The following is a 23683-nucleotide window of genomic DNA, read 5'->3' as shown; positions in this document are numbered from 1 at the left end:
TGCTGCCTGACCCGCTGAGTTCCTCCAGCATTTTGTGTGTTGCTCCAGATTTCCAGCATCTGCAGACTCTCTTGTGTCTGTGATTACAACCAGTTTTATTGGTTTCCAGATGTTCCTATGATCACCTGTAATTATTAGCTCCTTTTATTGTGATATAAGAGACACAAAAATAACAAGAACCCACTGTCTTCACCTTTTCTAGGCTGCACTGAATCTCACCTGTGATTTGATTTAACAGAATTTATCTTCTGTAACTCGTCATTTAATGCCAGTGCACATAGAATTACAGAACATACACTTGACTGATATGAAGCCACCAGAATCATCAGCTGTGTTGTACAAGTCATATTTTTAAAACTTACTTTTTTCTCTTTTTAGTTTCATTCACTTTCAGCTTGACCCATGCTTTGCAGAGTTCTGTAGGAGATGGATAACTACTTATCCATCTCCTACAGAACTTATGTTCTTTCTTCATGTGTAGACATAAGACAGTGTGTGTATAATTTATGTTTCTCTTGTGACTGCTGCTTATCTGATGCTGCTGCAAGTAAGGTTTTCACTGCACCTGTGCACACATGGACTTGTGCAGAATACAGTAAACTTGACTTTGACTTTGACTAGCTTTGACTTCGTGAAGTGACCCAGTCTTTGTCCCAGTTTGTTCTCATCTGACATCTACATGGTCATACATATCAGGGGTCACCAGAAGGCAGTTAGGGTCAGGGGTCCTTGTTGGTTTCACCCATGTGCACACAGGATCTGAAGCTAGTTACATCTCAACCCCCACTGACATATAGTACCTGCATTACTGATTTTTGGGCTCAATATCAATGCCTTCTCACTGTTTCCTTTACATGCCCAGCAATGGATGGTAATCATGCACATACCTCAATTTAAAAAAAAGGATTTCTGTATGTTAGGTAGGTTGCCACATCAGGACATGGTACTTGACCCAAGAGATGGTAGCTTAGAGTAAAAATTAAGGCTATCCTTCATGCAGCCATTTCACACCTGACTGACTTCACTTCAGGAGCCATCAGAGGGAGTGTTGAGCATTAGACCACTTTGGCTTTCTGAGTTATAGGGAGAGGTTGGCCACGCTAGGTCTTTATTCCTTGGAACGTAGGAGAATGAGGGGCGACCTTATGGAAGTGTTTAAAATTATGAGAGGCATAGATAAGGTGGACAGTAACAGTCTTTTCCCCGGGATAGGGGAGTCCAAAACTAGGGGGCATAGATTTAGGGTGAGAGGGGAAAGATTTAAAATGGACCTGAGGGGCAACTTGAGAGTGGTGAGTATATGAAACGAGCTGCCAGAGGAAGTGGGTGAGGCAGGTACAATAACAACATTTAAATGACACTTGGACAGGTCCATGGAGAGGAATGGTTTAGAGGGATATGGGCTAAACGCGGGCAAATGGGACTGGCTCTGTTAGGAAACTTGGTTGGCATGGAACAGTTGGGCCGAAGGGCTTGTTTCTGTGCTGTATAACTCTGTGACTCTATGAGTGCAGCTTGGAAGATGTCCACAGACCTGGAAGGGGGAGGTGAGAGTTAGCAGGTACAATGGTATAATTTAAGAAGCACTTGGATAGGTACATGGAGGGGCGGGGCTTGGACGGATATGGGCCGAATGCAGGAAATTGGGACTAGTTTGGGTGGGCACAGTGGTCGGCATGGACTGGTTGAGCCGAAGGGCCTGTATTTGTGCTGTATTGCTCTGACTCTATGATGCTACTCAGTGGACTGAAATGCTTTTTGAACCTTTCACATGTTGAGGAGATGTTCCAATTTCTGATACTTTTAATTGTTCATAACTCACAAAGCCCCTAATATACAATTTTCTTTCACTACTCTTGAAAGTCCTAAGCACGTCCAGATAATTTGGACTGACCCATGATTGTTTATAGAAATTAATCATTCTTCCAAAATTCTCAGCAATTTTTAATCATTGAGAACTGTTTTCTACTAGTAAATAAAAGTAATTTCCAATGTTGTTTAATTATTGAGAACATTACAATATTGCAAGATATCCAATATTTGTACTTTCCATCAGGGTCACAGAGTAAAGGGGGAAGGCAGGAACTTTGGCTGATTTATTTTTGTCCAAGCTTTACCTCCCACATTTTCATGTGAAGGCCAGCTAAATGAAATAAACAATACATCTCACCCATAAGCTAACTGAAATGGAGATGCAAGAGATTGCAGATGCTGGAATCTTCTGTCGAGGGAAATGGACAGACGATATTTCGGATCGAGTCTCACCTGCTGAGTTCCTCCAGCATTTTGTTTGTTGCTCCATAAACCAAGCGAGGTTAGTTGGTACAGACGAACAATAAAATTGTATGGATCAGTATTGTTCATGCAAAACTGATGGGTTGGAAAGGGTTTGCTGATCTAACATGCATGTCTACACACCAAGGGCTGGAGTCACAACCTTTCACACACAATGTTAAATTTGCTAACCTTTCTCCTTGTGCCATCAACAAGTTCTTAATTATAATCGGTGAAGCGTAATGTCCTTGGAGCCAATACCCAGGTGATACCTTAGTTACAGGTAGATGGATTTGTGGTACAGAAGTGCCATAGTCTAACTGAATGGCAGAACATGATTTAAGGAGTCGAGTTGCTCTTTGCTAGAGTATGGATCTACATGAATTAGCTGCCTCCCTTTCGTCCACCACATGGGGGTTGTGTATGTGTAACCCTCAATCATGAAGTTTGATAGTTTTGTTTAACATGAGAGGGGAGAATCACAATACAGAGTAATTGTTTCCTCACTCATGTACACAGATACAGATAATTTGAAGAGTTGGAAGCTATTGGATTTCCCTTGTCCTGAATCAAATTGTACTGTTTCAGCTTTGAGATCAACCACCTCAACACCATCCTTGATTCCAATCTGGTAGCCCTCGTGGTATAAAATTGCTGCTATTGGAAAAACAGCATTGATCTAATCACTCTTTAAGTGTGGATATTTGGCCTCCTCTTCCTTTCAGTAATGAGAGGTATAGCATTCTCTCATTGCTAAATAACTTTGGAACTCCAGTTAGAATGGCTCAACCACAATGTGAAGTTGGAGAAGCTTGGGTTGTTCTTCTTGTAAGGAAACGGGTACAAAATCATGATGTGTTTAGATGGGATAAATAACAAGAAGCTGTTCCCAGTAAAATTCGGAGCAAAGGATAGGGGACACAAATTTAAAGTGAAATGTAGGAGATGTGAAAAACCTCTTGTTGTGCAGAGAGTGGGAGTGATCTCACTGAACCTACTGCCTGTAAAGATGGTGGAAGCAGAGTCAGTAAGGGATTTCAAAAGGGAATTGGAAAGGATTAGAAGGAAAATAATTTGCAGGGTTGTGAGAATGAGTGGGGGACCAGAATGGACTGGAAAGCCAAATAAATAACAGGAATGGAATTGATTGGCTGAACAGTCTCTTTCTATGGTATAATGACTCAATGGTTCTATGATTCTGCCCTGAATAGGCCAGTTGAGAGCTGGAACTTGCCACGTGGAGACTTTGGATATAAAGCACAGGTCCAGAAAGATAAAGAGAACATTTATGTTGTGCTTTGTCATGTTGACAAATCAATTCAAAGTACTTCATAGATTCAATTTACTGTTGTGAACTCTGTGATCCCGGATCAATCACCTGCATCAATCACTGGATGCTTCTATATTATTTTATGTCATTTCAAGTTTTACGCAATGGCAAACTGTTCAAAAATTTCCAGAGAAGTGAAATGAATCTTGACTTTGGCAATTCTCTGTGTTCCCTTTTACTTTTTCCATTCCCACAGTCTCAGTGCACTTTCACTTTTCCAGCTGAGATGACAACTGGAGACTTGTCAATGCCTTGTGCCAGACTATTGTAAAGACAGCCCACATGCTACCACACTACCCTGCTGAGGTCCAAGCTTTAAACATTTGAAACCCTGTGTATCAACAGCTAGTAAAGTACCATTAAAACAACAGGAGGTTGCTGCGCTTATTGCCGTTATTATTCATTGCAATCATAGATGTTACTGTTAATTTCCCTGCAGAAAATATGGTGATAATTGCAATAAGATAATAAAAAAGTAGCTTTTAATTGTAACTGGCAATCTTTTAATTACCTGTGTTATTTGAGTTTGGAATGCCTTTCTTAATACGCCCTTATAATAAATAGAATATTCTAATTATCATTCACATTGTACAGACCTTTTGGTAAAAAAGAACAATTTGTTTGATTTCCTGGTCTTTCATACTCATGAACAACACCCTCCAAAATTCCTGTTGGTATGATGTTGAAATCATCCTATTACATCTTAGTAGAGGTTCAAATTACTGGTTCTGTCTTATTCACTGGATCACCACATGTTTTCTTTCTGTTGATGAACTAAGGGTTTTTGATAAACCACAACTGGTCTGACATTGATGTACTCCCACGTTCATTGTACAACGGATGGTTTCCATATCTGAGTTCTTTCTGTGAGCTGACAGGATTTTAGTGTCTCTCATAAATGGTGCGGCTTCCTACAATGTTGTGCAACAGCAGCACCACGGTGTGGCTGGTAGCGGCACAGTAGCATAGAGGGTTAGCGTGACGCTATTACAGCGCCAGCGACCCAGTTCAATTCTGGCCGCAGTCTGTAAGGAGTTTGTACGTTGTCCCTGTGTCTGCGCGGGTTTCCTCCGGGTGCTCCGGTTTCCTCCCACATTCCAAAGATGTACGGGTTAGGAAGTTGTGGGCATGTTATGTTGGCGCCGGAAACGTGGTGACACTTGCAGGCTGCCCCCAGCACATTCTTAGCAATGCAACAAAGATGTATTTCACTGTGTTTTGATGTACATGTGATGAATAAATAAATATCTTATCATGCAGCACCAGAATCCCAATTTCAGTCCTGTCCTTGGATGCTGTCTGCGTGGAGTTTGCATTTTCTTTCGGTGACTGCATGGGTTTGCTCCTGGTGCTTTGAGTTCCCTCCCACATCGCAAAGACGTGTGAGCTTGTTGGTTTCTTGTCCGTTGTAAATTATTCCCCATGTGTAGGTGAGTGGTTGTATCTTGGGAGAGTTGATGAGAATGTGGTGGTTGATGTACAATTACTGTAAGTGGGTGGTTGGTGGTCAGCAGGACTTGTTGGGCCAAAGGGCTTGTTTCCAAGCTGTATCTCTTGAGGGCTCAACAAATGCCAACATCAGCAAATGTCTTCCTAATTCTGATGACTAACACATCCATCTAAGGCCAATCACAGAATTGGATCTGCATTCGCATTAGTTTTCCTGAGGATATCTGGGAGGGGGGTTAGCTGGATAGCAGGTGGGTTACAGACCAGGGGAGATTCTGTGATCTACAAGGTTGTGGAGTACCAGTGGTCAGAGCATGGCTTCCCAGGAGGGTAAGCAGCTGTCAGCTAGAGAGTGGGGTGGGGGGAGGGAATGGATGCAGCGGCCGAGTAGCCAAGAGATAGTGAGTGAGAGAAAGGACTGAGGGAGGGGATTAGGAGAATAGAAGCAATGAGAGCGAGGGGAGAATGCAGGGGTTTGAGTGAGGGGGGGTTAAGGAAGAGGGTCAAGGCAAGAGCACGCGCGTCTGTGTCCGTGTGTGTGTGTGTGTGTGTGTGTGTGTGTGTGTGTAGAGTGCTTCTGGCTGTGGCCAGAATTTCAGTAATCATCGATCTGCACACATTTGTGTAGGTGTACATGTTAAGTCTGTGCAGTATAGTCTGTGTTGGACCTCCTTGCCACTTGACTAAGACCTTTTCTCAAGAGGCTAAAGAAATTCAGCATGTCCACTGTCACGTACCAGCAACAAAAGAAACACACCAAGTCATGTATAAGTGTTAAAAACTATTTTATTAATAACTACTTATAATAATAAGAAAAAAATAAAAGTAAAAATGTTAGATCTTAAACATTAACCCCAAAAACTAAACTCGAAGTGTGTGTGTGGCAAATTCCCAAACTCCCAGTCCAGGAATAGTTCTCAAAGTTCAGTTCAGCAAGCCGTAAGGTGAAACGTGAGCAAAGGCTTCTGCAAAACCACTGTTGACTGAAGAGGAAGTGTAGAGAGAAAATAGCGAGTAATTACGAAATCCAGATGTTCCACGATGGAACCCATACGACACCTCAATCACTGACAATCTCCATTCCTTTGTTCTGAAGTATCTGCCACCCCGAAAGGCATTCGAGACGTGGCCGTCCACACAAATCCCTGTTTCCCACTACAGGTTAATGGCAAAGTGGACTCCACCGGATTATTCCAAAAATCCATATGTGGACTGAAGTGACAGACACAGTTACTGTTTTTCATCCATTGATACAGAGACCAGCAGACAGGTGTCTCTCTCCCTCTCTCTCCTTCATTCTCTGACTCTGACTGCTCCAAGAATGTCATCACGTCCTTATCACCTGTTGTTGTCGTCATCACACCACACACACACACACACACACACACACACACACACACACTACTGTGCTTTATCTTAAAGGGACATTCACCAATAGTAACCTAATCCGTAACACCATGTCGATCCTCACCAATTTTTATTGATGCATCATAGAAAGTATCCGATCTGGATGCATCACGGCTTGGTACGGCAACTGCTCTGCCCAGGACCAGAAGAAACTGCAGAGGGTTGAGGACACAGCTCAGCACATCACGGAAACCAGCCTCCATGGACTCTGTCTACATTTGTTTACTGCCTCGGTAAAGCAGCCAGTCTAATCAAAGGCCCCACCCGCCCCGGACATTCTCTATTTCCCCTCTCATCAGGCAAAAGATACAAAAGCCTGAAAGCACATACCACCAAGCTTCTATCCCTAGTTATTGAGTGGTTCCCTAGTATGGTAAGTACAATAAGATGGACTCTTGACCTCACAATCTACCTTGTTAAGACCTTGCACCTTATTGTCTGCCTGCACTGCACTTTCTCTGTAGCTGTTACACTTCATTCTACATTCTGTATTGTTTTACCCTGTACTACCTCAATGCACTGTGTAATGAATTGACCTGTATGAACGGTATGCAAGACAAGTTTTTCACTGTACCTCGGTACAAGTGACAATAATAAACCAATATCAATAGGAGGGGCAGGGCAAGAGCATGTGTGTCTGTGTCCATCTGTGTGTGAGTGTGTGTGGGTGGAGTGCTTTTGGCTGTGGCCAGAATCTGAGTAAACATCCATGTTGGTGTACATGTTAAGTCTGTGCAGTACAGTCTGCCCTCTGGTTATGCCGGATCTCCGTGCCGCCTGGTTAAGACCATGCGGTAGCTGGTGTGCAGTGGCTTATCCATGTTTATTGGAATGACCCACAAGCTTCTTCTACTCGTCAAAGTAGAGTTCAGGACTTGGAACATCAGGACCCTCATGGGCATCTCCAACAGTGATAGACTTGAATGTTGCTCCTTCATCCATCGTATGCTAGTAACCTGGATGCTTCAGCATTGACATTTATTCACCGAGAGAGACATGATGAGTAACAGACCCAAAGCGAACCCTCTCTGGGAAGGACAAACTGGAAGAGGAATGGCATCTTCATGAGCTTGGCTTCACCAACTACAATGAACCAGTTTGGCATTGTTGTGGGTTAACCAAAGGCCACGTTACCCTTTGGGTTATTCTATCATAGAATCAGCATACTACACTCAACACAACATGTGCCCCGATTCTGGAAGCAATAGATGAATCCAAAAAAGAGTTTGAATTCGATGTTGAGCAATTTGCATTTAACTGCAATTAAATAATGCATTTAAGGTGAGGGGGGTAAATTCAAAGGAGATGTGCGGGGCAAGTGTTTTTACACAGAGAGTGGTGGGTGCCTGGAATGTGCTGCCAGGGGTGGTGGTGGAGGCAGATACGACAGAGGCATTTAAGACGCTCTTAAATAGGCACGTGAGTGTGCAGAGAATGGAGAGATATGGACGTCGTGTAGGCAGAAGGGATTAATTTAGTTGGGTATTTGATTACTAATTTAATTGGTTCGGCACAACATCGTGGGCTAAAGGGCCTGTTCCTGTGCTGTACTGTTCTATGTTCTATCCTTGCACTGAGTTACATTGGGAGACAAGATGTGATTTCAGCTGTGGGTTGGAAAGAACATGAACTTTAGGAAAGGAGCAATTGACAGAGGAGTTAGAAAAACCATCTCCAGTAAACTCCTTCTCCTGACCAAATGGCTTAGAACATGGTCCTCTCGTAGCTAACACCTTGTTTCATCAGAGATGTAAGCACAAAGCCTCATGGCAACACCCCTGAAACTGGCATTAGTACAGGTTGGACAAAGGTATCATCCAAGCAAGGAACTGCAAGGATGTCTACACCACCTGAGCAGGGATGGGAGCTTTACAACTCCCAGCAACTTGCTCCCTGAATAGTGGCATCCAAAGAAACACTGCCACAGGAAAATCAACAGGGAAGTACACAAAGATCCTGCTGATATGGTTCTGTTCGGTCAATGTCTCCTATCCAGCTGGGGCTATGGAATGTCCTTAACACCTCAAAACAACCCAGAAAATTCTGGAAATATTCTGGGGGCCAGGCAGATACCTGCTATGTGTTTACAGCATTTTAATTCATGTTATCAGGAAATTCATGTTTTTTTATCTCAGTTCTTGTTTTGATCATGTTTTCTCTCTCTTCTGCTCCCATTCGTCTTCATTGTAGATCTGTCCATAAAGTCCAGTTGTGATTAACAAGCCTTCACCCTCTGAGCCAGCTCCACCACCATTTGTGTTACCCAGTCCCTCCAACCTATTACCGACATCCCCTGTGTTCACTTCCCCTCCTCAGCAACATGCTTGATTACTAGTTTTAATGAAAAGTGAAATGTTAACTCAGATTCTCTCTCTTGATGTTACCTGATCTGAATGTTTCTAGCATTTTCCCTTTTTATCTCAGATTTTCAGCATCTGCAATTTTTTTGCTTTTTGTTCTTAATATCTGGTCTTCACTGAAGTCTATCACAATTAGTGAAGGGACTCTCAATTTCCCAACCTGGCTGGCTGAATGAGAAGGACCAAGGGATCCAAGAACTAAGAACTTGCAAGTTCTTGAATAGGAAGTTCTTGTCACAAAACAAGCGGGAAAAAGAGGGAAAACCAAGGCATGACAAAAAAAGCCCATGACTGAAAGAACATACATGAGGTCCAGCAACTAAGTCAACAACCACAACAAGGATAAGCTCTGTCAAGGAAATCTATGGTCCAAACACCAAAGAGCTGCTCTGCTAACAGCCAAAAAAAGGAGAGCTCATCGAGGTCAGCGAGTCATCTTTACCAAGACCAGGTCTTGGACAAGAGTGTCTTGGTCTCCATTCCACAGCACACTATCCACAACAACCTTGGTGTGAGCTCAGTCCAGCAAAAAGTTGAAAACACATCCACTTGTTGAAAAACCAAAAGGCCTCTGGACCAGACAAAATCCCTGCTGAGATTCTCGAGCAAGGTGGTGAAGTACCTTTGGCATGGATTATGATCTCAGTTCATTCGTCTGGGATTTGGAGACCTCATGGACACAGTAATGGGGATCATCTTCAAGAACGGAGGCAAGACTGACTGCAGTAATTACAGAAGTGTATTTATGCTCCAATATTAAATACTAAATCTTTGTCTCTTCTTAATATGATACAGGTGTTCTCTTACAACAAAGTGACATGCGTCAGGTACTGCCAATGGTGTCATATACACATTCCAACAAACAATTTCAAATTACTTCCAGCTTTGAAGAATTTTCATATTTTATATTTTGGATCTAGTAAACCACACACGAGCAAGAATATCTTAGCTCATCCCCTTAACTCTTGTTATAATTTCCCACATTTTCTTTTCTACTGTTTAATATCCTGTCAGAGAGTATTAATATCTTAAGAAGGGAGTTGTCCTTGAGGCAAAACAATTTGTTTCCCCATGTTTTAGTTCTGGAATCATCTGACTACATTCAACTTTTCTGTTTAATGCAACTTAAGAAATCTTACTGGTCTCCAAAATATTTATGCACTGCCAGTGTTGGTAAATATTGAGATATGCAACATTCATGATGGGGCAGATCTTCCACTACCCTGAGACTGGGGAATCACCTGCCCTTGGACTATACTGGTTCAGCATGGTCCTGGGTGCATTCTTCTGCACAGTGTAGAGATGTTCTGATTATCAAAGTGGTTGGCAGTACTCGACAGGGTTGTTGAGGCCCTGCCCCAGGTTTTCTGGCTGTGAAAGCTGTCAATGGTATAAGATATTTGTTATCTGTGCAAGTGTGAAGGTGTTGCACTTTGGGAGGTCAAATGTAAGAAGAAAGTATATAGTAAATGGCAGGATCCTTAAGAGTATTGGTGCACAGAAATATCTTGGGGTGCAAGTCCATAGCTCCCTGAAAATGGCAACACAAGTGGATAGGGTGGTAAAGAAGTTGTGCGGCATGTTTCCCTTCTTTGGCCAGGGTGTTGAGTGTAACATTGAGAAGTCACATTGCAGCTGTATAAAGCTTTGGTTAGGCCACATTTGGAGTATTGTGTGCAGTTCTGGTCACCACACTACAGGAAAGATTTGGGGAGGATGCAGAATAGGTTCACCAGGATGCTGCCAGGATTGGAGAGTATTAGCTACAATGAGAGATTGGACAAACTTGGATTGTTTTCTCTGGAGTGTCGGACGCTGAGAACTAGGAAGTGTGCGGAAGTTTGCACTGCCCGTTGCAATCCATGAGGAGTATACTGGTGCAGTGCAGAGGCAGACTGCAGCCTGCAAATGCTACTTCTGACTGAAACCTGTACCAGTGCAGGACTTCTGTGGTGAAACATGGGTCATTCCCAGCAGAAGTGCTGGCACCCAGCAGACGGTTTGTCCAGTATTTTCAATATGTCAAGGTACTATTTGTAATTCATGTTTTATTGCACACCTGTTTTTCCTATCATCAATCCAGGAGCTGGAAATATTTTGTTTCTTTCATTCAAATCAGCATTTTGCTTTCTCCTGCATCCCAGTGGAATGATTCACTTGATCAAATCAGTTTTCTCTTTCATCGTTTGCCCTTGTTCGATCCCTGACCTCCCAATGCCTCAAACCAGAGAAGGTCCAGTTGACATGCAGTGAATGCGGTCATGTAGTTAAAGATTCCCACACGCAGCAAGGTAATAATGAGCAGAAGATTTGCTTTTAGTGATGTTTGAGGGATAAACATTGGGCTAGAATGTTGGGATAAATTCCCTGCCCTGCTTTGAATTAGTCGAAGGACACTGGTTTAACATTTCATCTGAAGGATGGCACCTCTTCCATTGGGCACTGGGGTGCCGGCACCGATTTCCATGCTTCAGGGCCTGGTACATACCACCAGGCTCAAGGACAGCTTCCATCCCGCTGTTATAAGACTATTGAACGGCTCCCTTGTACGATAATATAGACTCTTGACCTCACAGTCTACTTCACATTGACCTTGCACCTTATTGTCTGCCTGCACTGCACTTTCTCTGTAGCTGTTACACTTCATTCTGCATTCTGTTATTGTTTTACCCGGTACTACCTTAGTGTACTGTGTAATGAATTGATCTGTACGATTCGTATGCAAGACAAGTTTTTTCACTGTACCTCGGTACATGTGACAATAATAAACCAATTTCCCAATTCACCCCGGCATCGGATTTGTACATCGAGATCAGAATGCTGTCACTGTGCTTTAGCTGACTCAAAATCTATGCTTCAGCTGGGTTTTTGGAAGTTGCAACTCGATGGCCAAATCCAAGTTTGTAAAGAACTTTGAGAACTTTTGCCACATCAAAGGCAATAATAAATTCCAGTTGTTAGATTAGTGTCAGAAGGTTGGATTAGTGTCAGAAGTGAAGTAGCCTAGTAATTTGGTCTGTCTGACCTAGAGGATGTGGTTCCTGAGGTTTATAGAAAGCCTACGGCATATTTCACAGCCATCTTTTTCACTTACAGAGTGAGATGGTTGCATTCATTGTTTTATTGAATGGCTAACAGTTAATGCTTTTATTATATTTATGTGAGCAGAGGAAACGTTTCTATTAAGTTAAAATTGTTTGGCCAAGAAATTGTTTTCTACCCTAATAGGTGCCCCATGGAGTTATTGTGCAGGGCACTAATGACAGCTTCGGTCATGGCCCATAGCACACTGCACAGCATATGAGATAAAATGTGACATCATTACTGAAGCTACACACAGAAGGTTTTGAGTAGGAGAGAGCCAGCTGTTGGAGGTTCAGTGACAAGTGATTTGGCAGAGCATGATGGCCTATGGGGAGCGAGCACTTGGGGTGCTGGGGAGTAAGAGGGAATTGGAGAGCCACGCTATTCAGTAATTCGGGAGGGTAGTGGTGTAAGGACCTGTGCTTATCAGTGGGTTGGGAGTTGGTACTGTGGGAGATGGGCCTAGTGAAAGGAGGTAAGAAATGGAACTTGACCTGAGTGAAGTTTGAAAACCTGGTTGTTTTGGGAATGCAAATCTTTGGATGCTCCTGGGCCAATGTGGATTCAATTCTGTTCAATGCTTCAAAAGGCTGGTTGTGCAACGATTGACATCATTAGTTGCGTGTCTGCATAATCTCAACAGGACTTGCATGTGATTTTACCCAGGAATCGTTGCAATCATTTCCTCTCCTGGGCGCAGTAAGTTTCAGGTGTACAACTTTGCAAGAAACAGGGCTACACACCTGAAGTTCTCGGCCTTCCTCTCTCACAAATATATTTTGCCTTGCTTTGTTCATTACTGGTAAATGTTAGAAAAAGAAAGTCCTTTAGCCATTTGCCCCATTTACAATGCCATATGAAGGTGATTATAAGTTGTCATGATAAGATGTTGAACCCCAGAGTTCATGCTGAAAAAGAGGATCAATGTTCACATGACTTGCAATATCACATATGATTCAAGAATACTTCACAATGCAAACAATGAAATCAATACATTGAATAGATTTTGAGGGCACCTGCTCTGCTGGCTTTTGTTTTTGTACTTGTTGTCTGCTTCCCAGTAGCTCCTGTAGACCAGTTAGCTTCATTCATCTTGGCCCATGCACAAGAGTATCTGCTGGCTCTGCCTTCTAGTGCTATAGGAAAACCATAGCACTAGATATAATCGACCATCAAAGGTCACCAATAGCTTTCCTTCTTGCCTTATGGAGAATTCCAAGCCATCTTTTGCAGATTGAGTAATGGATTAAATAGAGCTTTGTACTGAATGGGGAATGGAGAGCTCATTATCCTAGTGCAATGATACATATATCTCAACTGAGTAGCAGATAAAATCATAATAATTAAAAATTGGAATGTTACCTCCAAGAAGGGAAGCAGTCAGCAAACCCTCCATCTCCCTGACTGACTCGTTATCATACTTGATCTACGATTCTCTCAAATAGCAAGTCTGTAAGTTTTAACATTTGAGTTTTGACTTAAGAGGCATTGCCAGCCATAACCTCGAGAGTATAAACAACTTAGGGGAATTGTAACATTGCCTAAACAAACTGCTTAACTTGTGGGCACAGAGCACTCATGAACTCAGCTGACTCACTGTAGATCCGAAACAGAAATTGAGATCTTCCCATAGAGTTCAACTATTCAATGAACGATTTGCTGGGTGAGATTTCCATGTTCCCACACTTGGACTTCTTTGATATCTTGTGTACAACAGATCTTGGGAAACTACTTGGGGTGCATGCTTGATTTCCATCCACAAGTCACAAGTGAAGCTCATATTGCTTCACTGACTATTTTATAGTTATTTCAAAGATCCAGCCAATCCCTTTGATGTCCAATGATTTACAGAACTGCAAGTCATATTTTTCAACTAGCTTTCTACACTTTTTCAGTATAGTTAGCAAAACTTTGGGTGCATTCTCTGGTTTTACTGCTGATTAGTTTGGAAATGAAACCTGAAGTATTTACACAGAATACAAGGAATATTTACATTAATGTGATGGTTGTGTTGTGAACCATCAGATCAAGCATAGAATGATGATCCAGGAAATGAAGTCCTTCATTCACATTTTACAATTCTTATTTCTGTTGGAATATGCACATACTGTTGAACAATAAAATACATTTTAATGCAATTGTTCTTCAAGATTTTTTAAAATATTGATTAAATGATTACAAATTAAACAACATACTTTTTGTGCCCTTTATTTGACCTCAATTCTGACCTATTATGATATCACATTTGTGTTATTAGATTTTGTGCACTGGAGACTTGGTTGTGTTTAGTTGACAAGCAGGAACTGCCTTTAACCAATTAACTAAGTGTACAAGTCAATTGACTAGGTTAGGGGCCAGCAGAAACATACCTCCTGCATTGGCCCACACAAGATAAAGAGCTGATTATTGCTAATTTTAGTAAAATGCAATTTAAGTGTATTCAGCTGTTTCCTATTTCTATAAGATGCTGATTTATCTTAAATATTATAGTTCAGCTGCATATCTTCAGTGATAAGTTAGTATTAAGGTTACCAGAGTTAACATGAGTTCTGACTGCCTGCAGCTCTTTCTTCTCAGAAAACAATCGAGGAATACATTTAGTTGCATGATCTTTAATGTCATATAGTCATCAACATTTTTCCAGACTTCATTTGGTTTTTAACATTCTTCTGTTACATTGGTTATTCTTCACAGGGGAATCTGTTGCATTCTGATGGATAATATCTTTTTCTTTTCTCTTTAGGTCAAAATGATATTACATTTAATACATATCCTGTGGATATGCTCCACTTTGATGCTAGCATCACCGGTACACTCGGGTAAGTCTACATTAGAACATAGAGTTGTACAGTACAGGAAAGGTTCTTTGACTGAAGATGTCTGCACCAAACATGATGCTGAATTAAACTAATCCTCTAACTAATTTTGCCTGTACATGATCCATATCCCTCCATACCCTGCATATTCATGGGTGTACCTAACAACCTCTTAAACACCACTATCATATCTGCTTCCACCATTCCCCCTGGCAACCAGTTTCAAGCACCCACCACTCTGTGTTTAACAAAAAACAAACTTGCCCCACACCTCCTTTTAAACTTTCCCCCTCTCACCTTAAATGCATACTCTCTGGTACTTGACATTTCTACCCTGGAAAAAAGATTCTGACTGTCTACTCTATCTATGCCTCTTGTAATCTTATACATTTCTATCAGGTCTTCCCTCAGCCTCTGATGCCTCAGAGAAAACAACCTAAGTTTATCCAAACTCTCCTTTGAGTTCATACCCTCCAGAAGTAGTATCTTGGTAAACCCTCTTCTGCACCCTCAATGAGGTGACCAGAACTGCACACAATACTCCAAGTGCGGCCTAACCAAAGTTTTATGTAGCTGCAACGTGACTTCCTGACTCTTGTACTTAATGCCCCAGTCAATGAAGGCAAGCATGCCATATGCCTTCTTTACCACCCTATCCACTTGTGTGGTCACTTTTCAGTGAGAAAGTCCAGTCTTTGGTCTTCTATTTCTGCACTTTGTGCATCATATTAAAAAGGATTGCAATGTAAGTGTGGTGAGCTTTTAGAAAGAAAATAGTTTTGTACCTGCACAAATTGCAGAAACTAAGAACACAATTTTGCCACACCTTCTTGTCTGTAATTTTGTTTCAATCAACGTTGTAAGGAACTTGGTTGTTATCATTTTTTTTTAAGCACTAGGATTTCTTTATGTTTGCATTGTGTGAGGTTTAATTGGGTTCTTAAGTGTTATTTGGAACTAGAATAAAATCACCAATGATCAAAAAAAATCCCTCTTATTATTTCTTGAGGTTGCTGACTAACAGTGTTCTCTTGCAGTTTCATTAGATAACCATTCCTTGTGTGTCTTCATGTTGTGAGTGGTGGTAGGCTGCTCATGAAGAGCAACATAGCTGAGTCCATCCTGACCTTCCCAACATCCACTGATGTCACTTTACAGCAGGGTTAGGATATGGTAGCAGCTTATTTTTTTCTTAAATGAAGACCAAGATTCACCTATCTTGTTTTCTGCTGCCTTGGTTGTCATGTGATACAGTGAAAATTGAATTTTTAGTTAATCATAACAATCAATCCTCTGTGATTGGTCCTCAGCAGATCCACAAATGGCCTGAAATAAGTCTCAGTGGGGAAGAGCTTTAGGAACTGAGTGTCTGCATCCCCCTTTTTTTTTACCCAACTTTGCTACAGTTATCACAATTCAGGTTGCAAATTACACATGTTAATAGCAAGATTCCCCATCGATACAAACTAACCATTGTCATTTTTGTGAAAGAAATAAGATATACGATACTCTTCCCAGCTTTTTGTTATTCCGTGTGTTCTTTTGTCACACCAGTGTTTCTCATCTCAGTATTATTGCTGTCTTATTATTTGCCCCTTTAAAGATAACTTTGTGATCAGACCAGCATTAGTTAGAATCATGAAGGCTCAAGAGATTGCAGATGCTGGAATCTGGAGCAATAGTCATGCTGTTTATTATACTTCCTAAGGATCAGTCCTTTTCAATGTTACTCATGGAAAATACAGCCATATAAAACCAAAAAAATTCCTTCAGAAATGTGTCATTAGAATCAAACAACAGAAACAGGTCTGTATTGAAACAAATGAACAAACCTCTGTAGGCCAATAACCCATGAAAGTTGAGAAAGGTATGGAGTTGATTAAGTCTATAAATCCAGGGCCTCATTTAGACCCCTCCTTGTGTGGTTTTAAATAAAATCATGATGACATTTCAATAATATCTAGCAGCAGGTTATTTGGTCAGATTAGAAGCATAGCAGTTATAATAATTTTAAGGCTTGGGGCTGGGGTGGAGATATTTAATTTGTAATTGGAAATGGAGTTTGTTGCGCATCCTCAGACAACCAGGGACAGGTGGCCTTGCACTGCCAGTAGCAGGCATCACTGAATAACTTGTAAAACTTTTGCCCATTTGTATTGGTAAAAATTGGTGGGACTGGAGGAGGGGCTAGGGATGGGAAGGGTGGAGGAGATGGGCACTGCCATTGAAGCGATTGAAAAGAACCGACCAAGTTGTCTTCCTCCAATTATTAGTCGTCCCATCACCAACAAAAGGCTGAAAATGAATATAATTGGCGATGTTTCTGCAAGTGGGCTTTGGCATGATGTTGACTTGGCAAAGTGCTGTTATGTCAGAAGGTTGTCGGTCTGGACGGAATAACAGAAGTAAAGAGGGGGCAAGTTTTAAAAGAATTGGAAAATAAGGGTGAAAATTTTAATGTTAAAACCTACATCAGTGCTCAGATTTTAACATTACAGGGTCCTTTAGTGCAAAATTGCATCTCAGTTATTTTTTGCTTGCTGATTGCCTGAGCAAAGATTCTCTGTTGGCAGGTGGCTATCTCATGTAGGACCTGTTCCTTTCCCCTCTCATTGCAGTAGTGCGATAGTTGGCGGAACATCGTTGTGCCATTCCAGATTTTAAAAGATCCCTTTTTGTCAAGTCCGTATGATATTTCCTGTTGCCTGTTCAAAACATCTTTTCTTTCTAAATACAGATTGAAATTTCTCCTCTTGTGCATGTATTTCCTAAGATAATTCATCAATTAAGCAATAATTGATTATACCAAATATGGTTATACTTGCTGCTTCATAAAAGATTGTTGGAACTAAAATTAAAAGAATTGATCATAAATAGCATCAGTATTAAAGTCAAAGTCACGTTTATTGTCACACACCCAAGTCCATGTGTGCACAGGTGCAATGAAAAACTTACTTGCAGCAGCATCACAGGTACATAGCGTCATATAAGCAGCATTCACAAGAAAAACATAAATTTAAACATAACTTACGCACTTTGTTTTTACAAAATATCACAACTAGAACCAAGAAAAAGTCCATTTTAGTGCAAAGTGGACATAGTGTTGCTAAACATTATGTTGTGAGTAGGGTTTTACCAGTTGGATCAAGAACTGAATGGCTGAAGGGAAGTAGCTGTTCCTGAACCTGGAGGTGTGGGACTTCAGGCTTCTGTACCTCCTGCCTGATGGTAGCTGTGAAAAGATGGCACGGCCCGGATGGTGGGGATCTTTGATGACGGATGTTGCCTTCTTGAGGCAGTACCTCCTGTAGGTACTACCGATGGTGGGGAGGGATATGCTGCTGATCTATTGGGCAGAGTACACTACATCATGGGCACAATATTAAGAGATGAAGCTAGATACTTCACAGTATTGTAAAACTAATTAAAATATTTAAGACTGGATTTTCCATATAATCGTAACTGATTGCAGGAAGTGCACTAGAACTTTTCCACACAAATATTAGAACCGGATGCTTCCATTTTGCTCCTGGCTTGGTGATTTGTGACCCATATCCCTGCACAAATGAGAAGAAACTTAATTTTTCTCAGCACATATTTACCATAGCTCTGGGAGTAACAGAAGAAAATGTAGTGAGCCTGTTGCAGTTCAAACAGTTAAGCTGGAGGTTTTAGCTCGGAGCGCAGGTGAGGTTGAAAATGGCTGAAGAGCTTGGGCAGAGATATTGATGGCAAGACCTCACTAAAATCTTGCACACCCATTCCTGGATAACATGTAATTAAGCAAAACTTTGAAAAATGAAAAGACTGTATGATTCTTATGCATGGAATCCATTATAGTGATAAATAACTTTGTAAAATGAAGACAAAACCAGAAAATGTTGGAGATACTTAGCAGGACACATCGGTGTTAGGGGAACTGATGAAGGGTCTCCGACCTGAAATGTTGACTCTGTTTCTCTTCTCACAGATGCGGCCTGACCTCTTGAATACCTTCAGCATTTTCTGTTATTGTTTCAGATTTTCATCTGCAGTTTTTCTTTGATTTTTCACTTGTAAAGTGAAGACGCGTACTCCAAAGAATCAATAGAGCGTATAGTGAACATCAATGAATTGTAGACTTGTAACCAAGGAATACTTCAGTTGAAATGTTACTGTTCTTATAATTCATCAGCCTCTGTTCTGAAGCCCCAAGAGAAGGGGATTGACAAAAGATATAATCTTAACTTGTGGAGGGAATTTGTCACAGCAGTGCGTGCATCTAAACTCAAGTAAGAGAGCTCTCTGAGATACAAATTTCATTCTGTGTAAAGACACATAAATTACCTTCCTCCTTCATCTGTATTTTTAAAATGGGCATGGACCTCAATTGTGGCTATAAAGCTACCACCTCGATTCTGAGGCTCCTGCACACAATCAGTGAAGCACCTAAAACCCTTGCCAGGCTAACATTGGAAGACTGCATAACAGTTAGCAGTGGGAAAGGGCAGAATGGTCCCATGCTGTAGGAAAGGTATTGGTTTTGCTAACCATGAGATGTGTTATCACTGGAAGAAGTTGTGCAGAGTGATTTCTGGATGAGGTAGGGATGAAAATGCCTGCAAGAGGCAGAATAGTGTCCAAAAAGGTAACAATGCAAATTATAGAAGGGAGAACCAAGTTGGCAAGTGACTTGAGCTATGTTTGCTGCTAAACCAAGCATGACACTGTGATGTAAATCAGAGTATGCTGGAAGGACACAACAGTTTAGATGGCATCTGTGGAACTGAGTTAACCTTTCAGATTGATGACTTTCCACCAAAATTCTGATGGAAGGTCAATCGCTTGAAACTGTAAACTTCGTCTTTCTTCACAGATACTGCCAGACTGGTTATTTCCTGCATTCTCTGGTTGATTTGAGATTTCCAGTACCTGTGGTATTTTGCTCATGGAAAGTGTGTTAGCACTTGCCGTAATCCTAATTTCTCTTCCAATCAGAGGAGCAGACCAGATTGTAGTCTTAAATGAAACTGTCAAAATGCCTTCAAGGATAATTAAACACCAAATGTTTAAATATACTGAAAGAAACTGTGACAATATCTTTCCAAAAAATTCTCTGCAAAGTTGGGGTGGGGAAGGTTAACAAAAGAACAAGGGTGAAGGGTGAGTGTGACCACGGATCTGTTTGTGAAAAGAACAGTTTTATAAATTCAACTTGTTGCGAACTTGTTGATGGTGATTCCTTCCTTCCTTTATCCTCAGCTCATGATGGTGAGAAGATGATGAAGATGAAGGTGAAGAGGAGCTCTCCTGTGAAAGGCAACCTTGCCAGCTTTGTGTCTCTTCCTTGCCATTATTCAATGCTGGCCACACTTTCCCCCTCCAACCATTCCTTTCAGGAATCTCCACGCATCAAGTGGACAAAAATAGAGGAGGAAAAGGATGGAAAAGTCAAGAAAGAAACGTTAATTCTGGTGGCACATAATGATGTGATAAAGATCGCTGCTGATTATGATGGTCGGGTGGCAGTCCCCAAGCACCCGGAGATTCTGAATGATGCAACGTTAACCATTTGCCGTCTACGGGCCAGCGATACTGGTCTTTACCGCTGTGAGGTGATGATTGGCATTGAAGATGAGCAGGACACTGTCTCGTTAGATGTTACTGGTAAGTTACTGGGTACAGTAATATTGAAACCTGCCTAAAGGCTGGTGAGTCGACTGACACCATCACCGTGCTTTATTGGTATTGGTTTATTATTGTCACTTGTGCCAACGTACAGTGAAAAACTTGTCTTACGTTATCAGTTGTACAGATCAATCCATTACACAGTGCAGATACATTGAATTAGTACAGAGTGTATTGAGGTAGTACAGGGTAAAAGCAATAAGAGAATACAGAGTAAAGTGTCACAGCTAAAGGGAAATGCATTGTAGGTAGACAATAAAGTGCAAGGTCAAACAAGGTAGATTGTGAGGTCAAGAGTCCATCTCATTGTATAAGGGAACTATTCAATAGTCTTATCACAGTGGGGTAGAAGCTGTCCTTGAGCCTGGTGGTACGTGCCCTCAGGCTCCTGTATCTTCTGCCTGATGGGAGAGGAGAGAAGAGAATTGACAGAAGTTCTTTTGTTACCTATATGATACACGTGGACTTCTGTACAAAATGGATCTAAATGCTGCCCCAGTTTATTTTGTTTTAGATTTAGAAGTTTCTGTCTTAATTAGAAGGAGCAGAAGATAGTAACGTTTGTCACAATGTTATCTCATGTCTACTGAATCCAAATGTAAACCCATAAACAGAGGTGACATTATAGTGCAGTATTGGGGTGTTAGAGCCTGCAGAGAGTTGTGGACACAGCCCAACGCATCACAGAAACCAGCCTCCCCTCCATGGACTCTGTACTTCTCGCTGCCTCAGTAAAGCAGCCAACATAATCAATGACTATGCCCACCCCGGACATTCTCTCTTCTCTCCTCTCCCATTGGGCAAAAGATACAAAAGCCTGAAAGCACGTACCACCAGGCTCAAGGACAGCTTCTATCCTGCTATTATAAGGCTAGTACAATAAGATGGACTCCCGGCCTCTCAATCTACCTTGTTATGGCCTTGCACCTTATTATCTACCTGCAATGCACTTTCTCAGTAAATGTAACACTTTATTCTGCATTCTGTTATTGTTTTACCCTGTACTACCTCAATGCACTGTGTAGTGAATTGATCTGTATGAACGGTATGCAAGACAAGTTTTTCACTGTACCTTGTACATGCGACAATAATGAACCGATTACCAATTTAAAATAAATCAGAATCCTCTCAGTCCTCCTACAATCAACATCACTAAGTTTCTTCTGTCAAGAAATCTTAACGGACATGCAAATAATGGCACTATTTAACGTCTTAATAGCACTCATTACGCTTCAGTGTAATTTGCTGTAAATACCTTAAGTCATTTCTGAGAGAAGTTTTAAGCTGCCTCTCTTCAGTTAATGATTTTTTTCAGAAAATTTATACCGCTGATTGCATAGACACAAAACTTTGAAGATTATAAAAGAAATGCAAATTGGGAATTGCTCTTTCAATTTGTGCTGGAATCATGTACTTGGAAGTAAATATTTGAAACTAAATCTGAGTCAATTGAGCCAAGATGTAAACAAGGTGTTCAATTATGCAGGTGAATAAAACCTTATATAGTTTCCCACACCCTCAATCGATAAGGATTTCCATTAGCCCACTTAAAGGCTCTTTAGTTTGTAAAAAACCAACTCGTAAGGAGATTCTGATGGACTCCTTCATTTGAGTGCTCCGTCACTGCATCAAGTGAACTTCCCGTAACTTGTTTGGGCACACACCAAGTAGTGCATATGCTTGTGGATGCAAACTTGCCACTGTATTTGGGTGGGGTAAATAGATATTGTTGAAATCATTGGATTCCTCAGCAGTTAAAAGAACAGACTACCTGAAGTGTGAAAAGTGTTGCCTCCTCCAATCAAAGTAAAATATTGCGTGGAATCATGAGAATCTACAGCTTGCTTTAATGTCATTCACTGCTGCAGGGATCTAAATTCATCAACAAAATTTGCTTCACTTGACAACACTAGGTATCTAATCACAAAGTGTTCCTGGTTAAATCATGTAGATGCCACAGCCAAGAAAGCTCACCAGGGCCTCTACTTCCTCAGGAGGCTAACAAAATTTGGTTTGTCCCCTTTGACTCTCACCAACTTCTACCGATGCACCATAGAAAACATCCTATCTGGATGTATCACGGCTTGGTACAGCAACTGCTCTGCCCAGGACCACAAGAAGCTGCAGAGAGTTGTGGACACAGCCAAGCGCATCACAGACACCAGCCTCCCCTCCTTGGACTCTGTTTTTACCTCTCGTTGTCTTGGTGAAGCAGCCAGCATAATCAAAGATGCCACCCAACCGGGACATTCTCTCTTCTGTCCTCTTCCATCGGGTAGAAGATACAAGTGCCTGAGGGCATGTACCACCAGATTTAAGGACAGCTTCTACCCCACTGCGATAAGAATATTGAACAGTTCCCTTATATGATGAGATGGACTCTGACCTCACGATCTACCTTGGTGTGACCTTGCACCTTATTGCACTGCACTTTACTCTGTACTGTTATTGTTTTTACCTGTACTACATCAATGCACTCTGTACTAACCCAATGTAACTGCACTGTGGAATGAATTGACCTGTACGATTGGTATGCAAGACAAGTTTTTCACTGTACCTCGGTACAAGTGACAATAATAAACCAATACCAAATATCATAACTTCCTGTGGTAGCAGGTCAATGATGGTAAGTATGATGTGATTGCATGGCTGTTTCAGTTGTTATGTTTACCTTCTGTCATTAAAGTATATCAATCTTCTGACATCAAAAAATTGTGGGGATCCAACATAACAAGATCCCAGCCCATCTTTAGATCCATTGGAGAATTGTCCTAACTGCAGAGTAAAATCCAGCTCCTTAAATCTTTTTCAAAGCTGCACGCAAGATTGGTGCAGTTTACGGACATTTCAGTAACCTCCCCCCCCCCCCCCCCCCCACCCCCTTCGGTAATCAGTGAATGGAACCAATGAAGCTCCAAGCAGTGCAAGGCTGGCGCCTGTGCTGGAGGAAAACAATGTAAAGCTGCCTCCATAGACTTAAGGCCATCGCTGGCAAAATCGGACAACAGAACATCTTTTTTCTCAAAAGAAATGTTGTGTTACCAGGGATTACATCACATTCAAACAGTGGATTTTGAGATGCACATAGAGACTGCAATATTTAAGACTTGTTTAAATATGGTTGAAGCAACCCTTGGTTCAAAAGAAAATCTTTTTAGCCGCTTTTGTTTTGCACAGTTAACATGATTACTTAGCAACTGTTACTGTGTTTCCACTATTTTAGATCAGTTTATTTCCATGCGGCAAATGTCAAATATTAATGACAAATGACCTATGGAACTCCTGCCCAAGTCCCT

The 23683-nt window shown here is 41.4% G+C and overlaps 1 protein-coding gene across 1 annotated transcript in view; it reads left to right on the top strand.

Annotated features, from left to right (window-relative positions):
- The window catches only part of LOC127572941 (versican core protein-like), a 176187-nt gene that overhangs the window by 4493 nt on the left and 148011 nt on the right, over positions 1-23683 (top strand). Inside the window, exons 3-4 of the mRNA XM_052020665.1 lie at positions 14648-14723; positions 19962-20366. Coding sequence (XP_051876625.1) covers positions 14654-14723; positions 19962-20366 — 475 coding nt within the window. The 5' untranslated portion in view covers positions 14648-14653. The remainder of the gene's footprint in view (positions 1-14647; positions 14724-19961; positions 20367-23683) is intronic.

The sequence above is a fragment of the Pristis pectinata genome, chromosome 7, assembly GCF_009764475.1.
Source record: "Pristis pectinata isolate sPriPec2 chromosome 7, sPriPec2.1.pri, whole genome shotgun sequence".
Lineage (NCBI taxonomy): Eukaryota > Metazoa > Chordata > Chondrichthyes > Rhinopristiformes > Pristidae > Pristis > Pristis pectinata.
The sequence above is the reverse complement of the archived record's forward strand: the minus strand, read 5'-3'. Positions and strand labels throughout refer to the sequence as shown.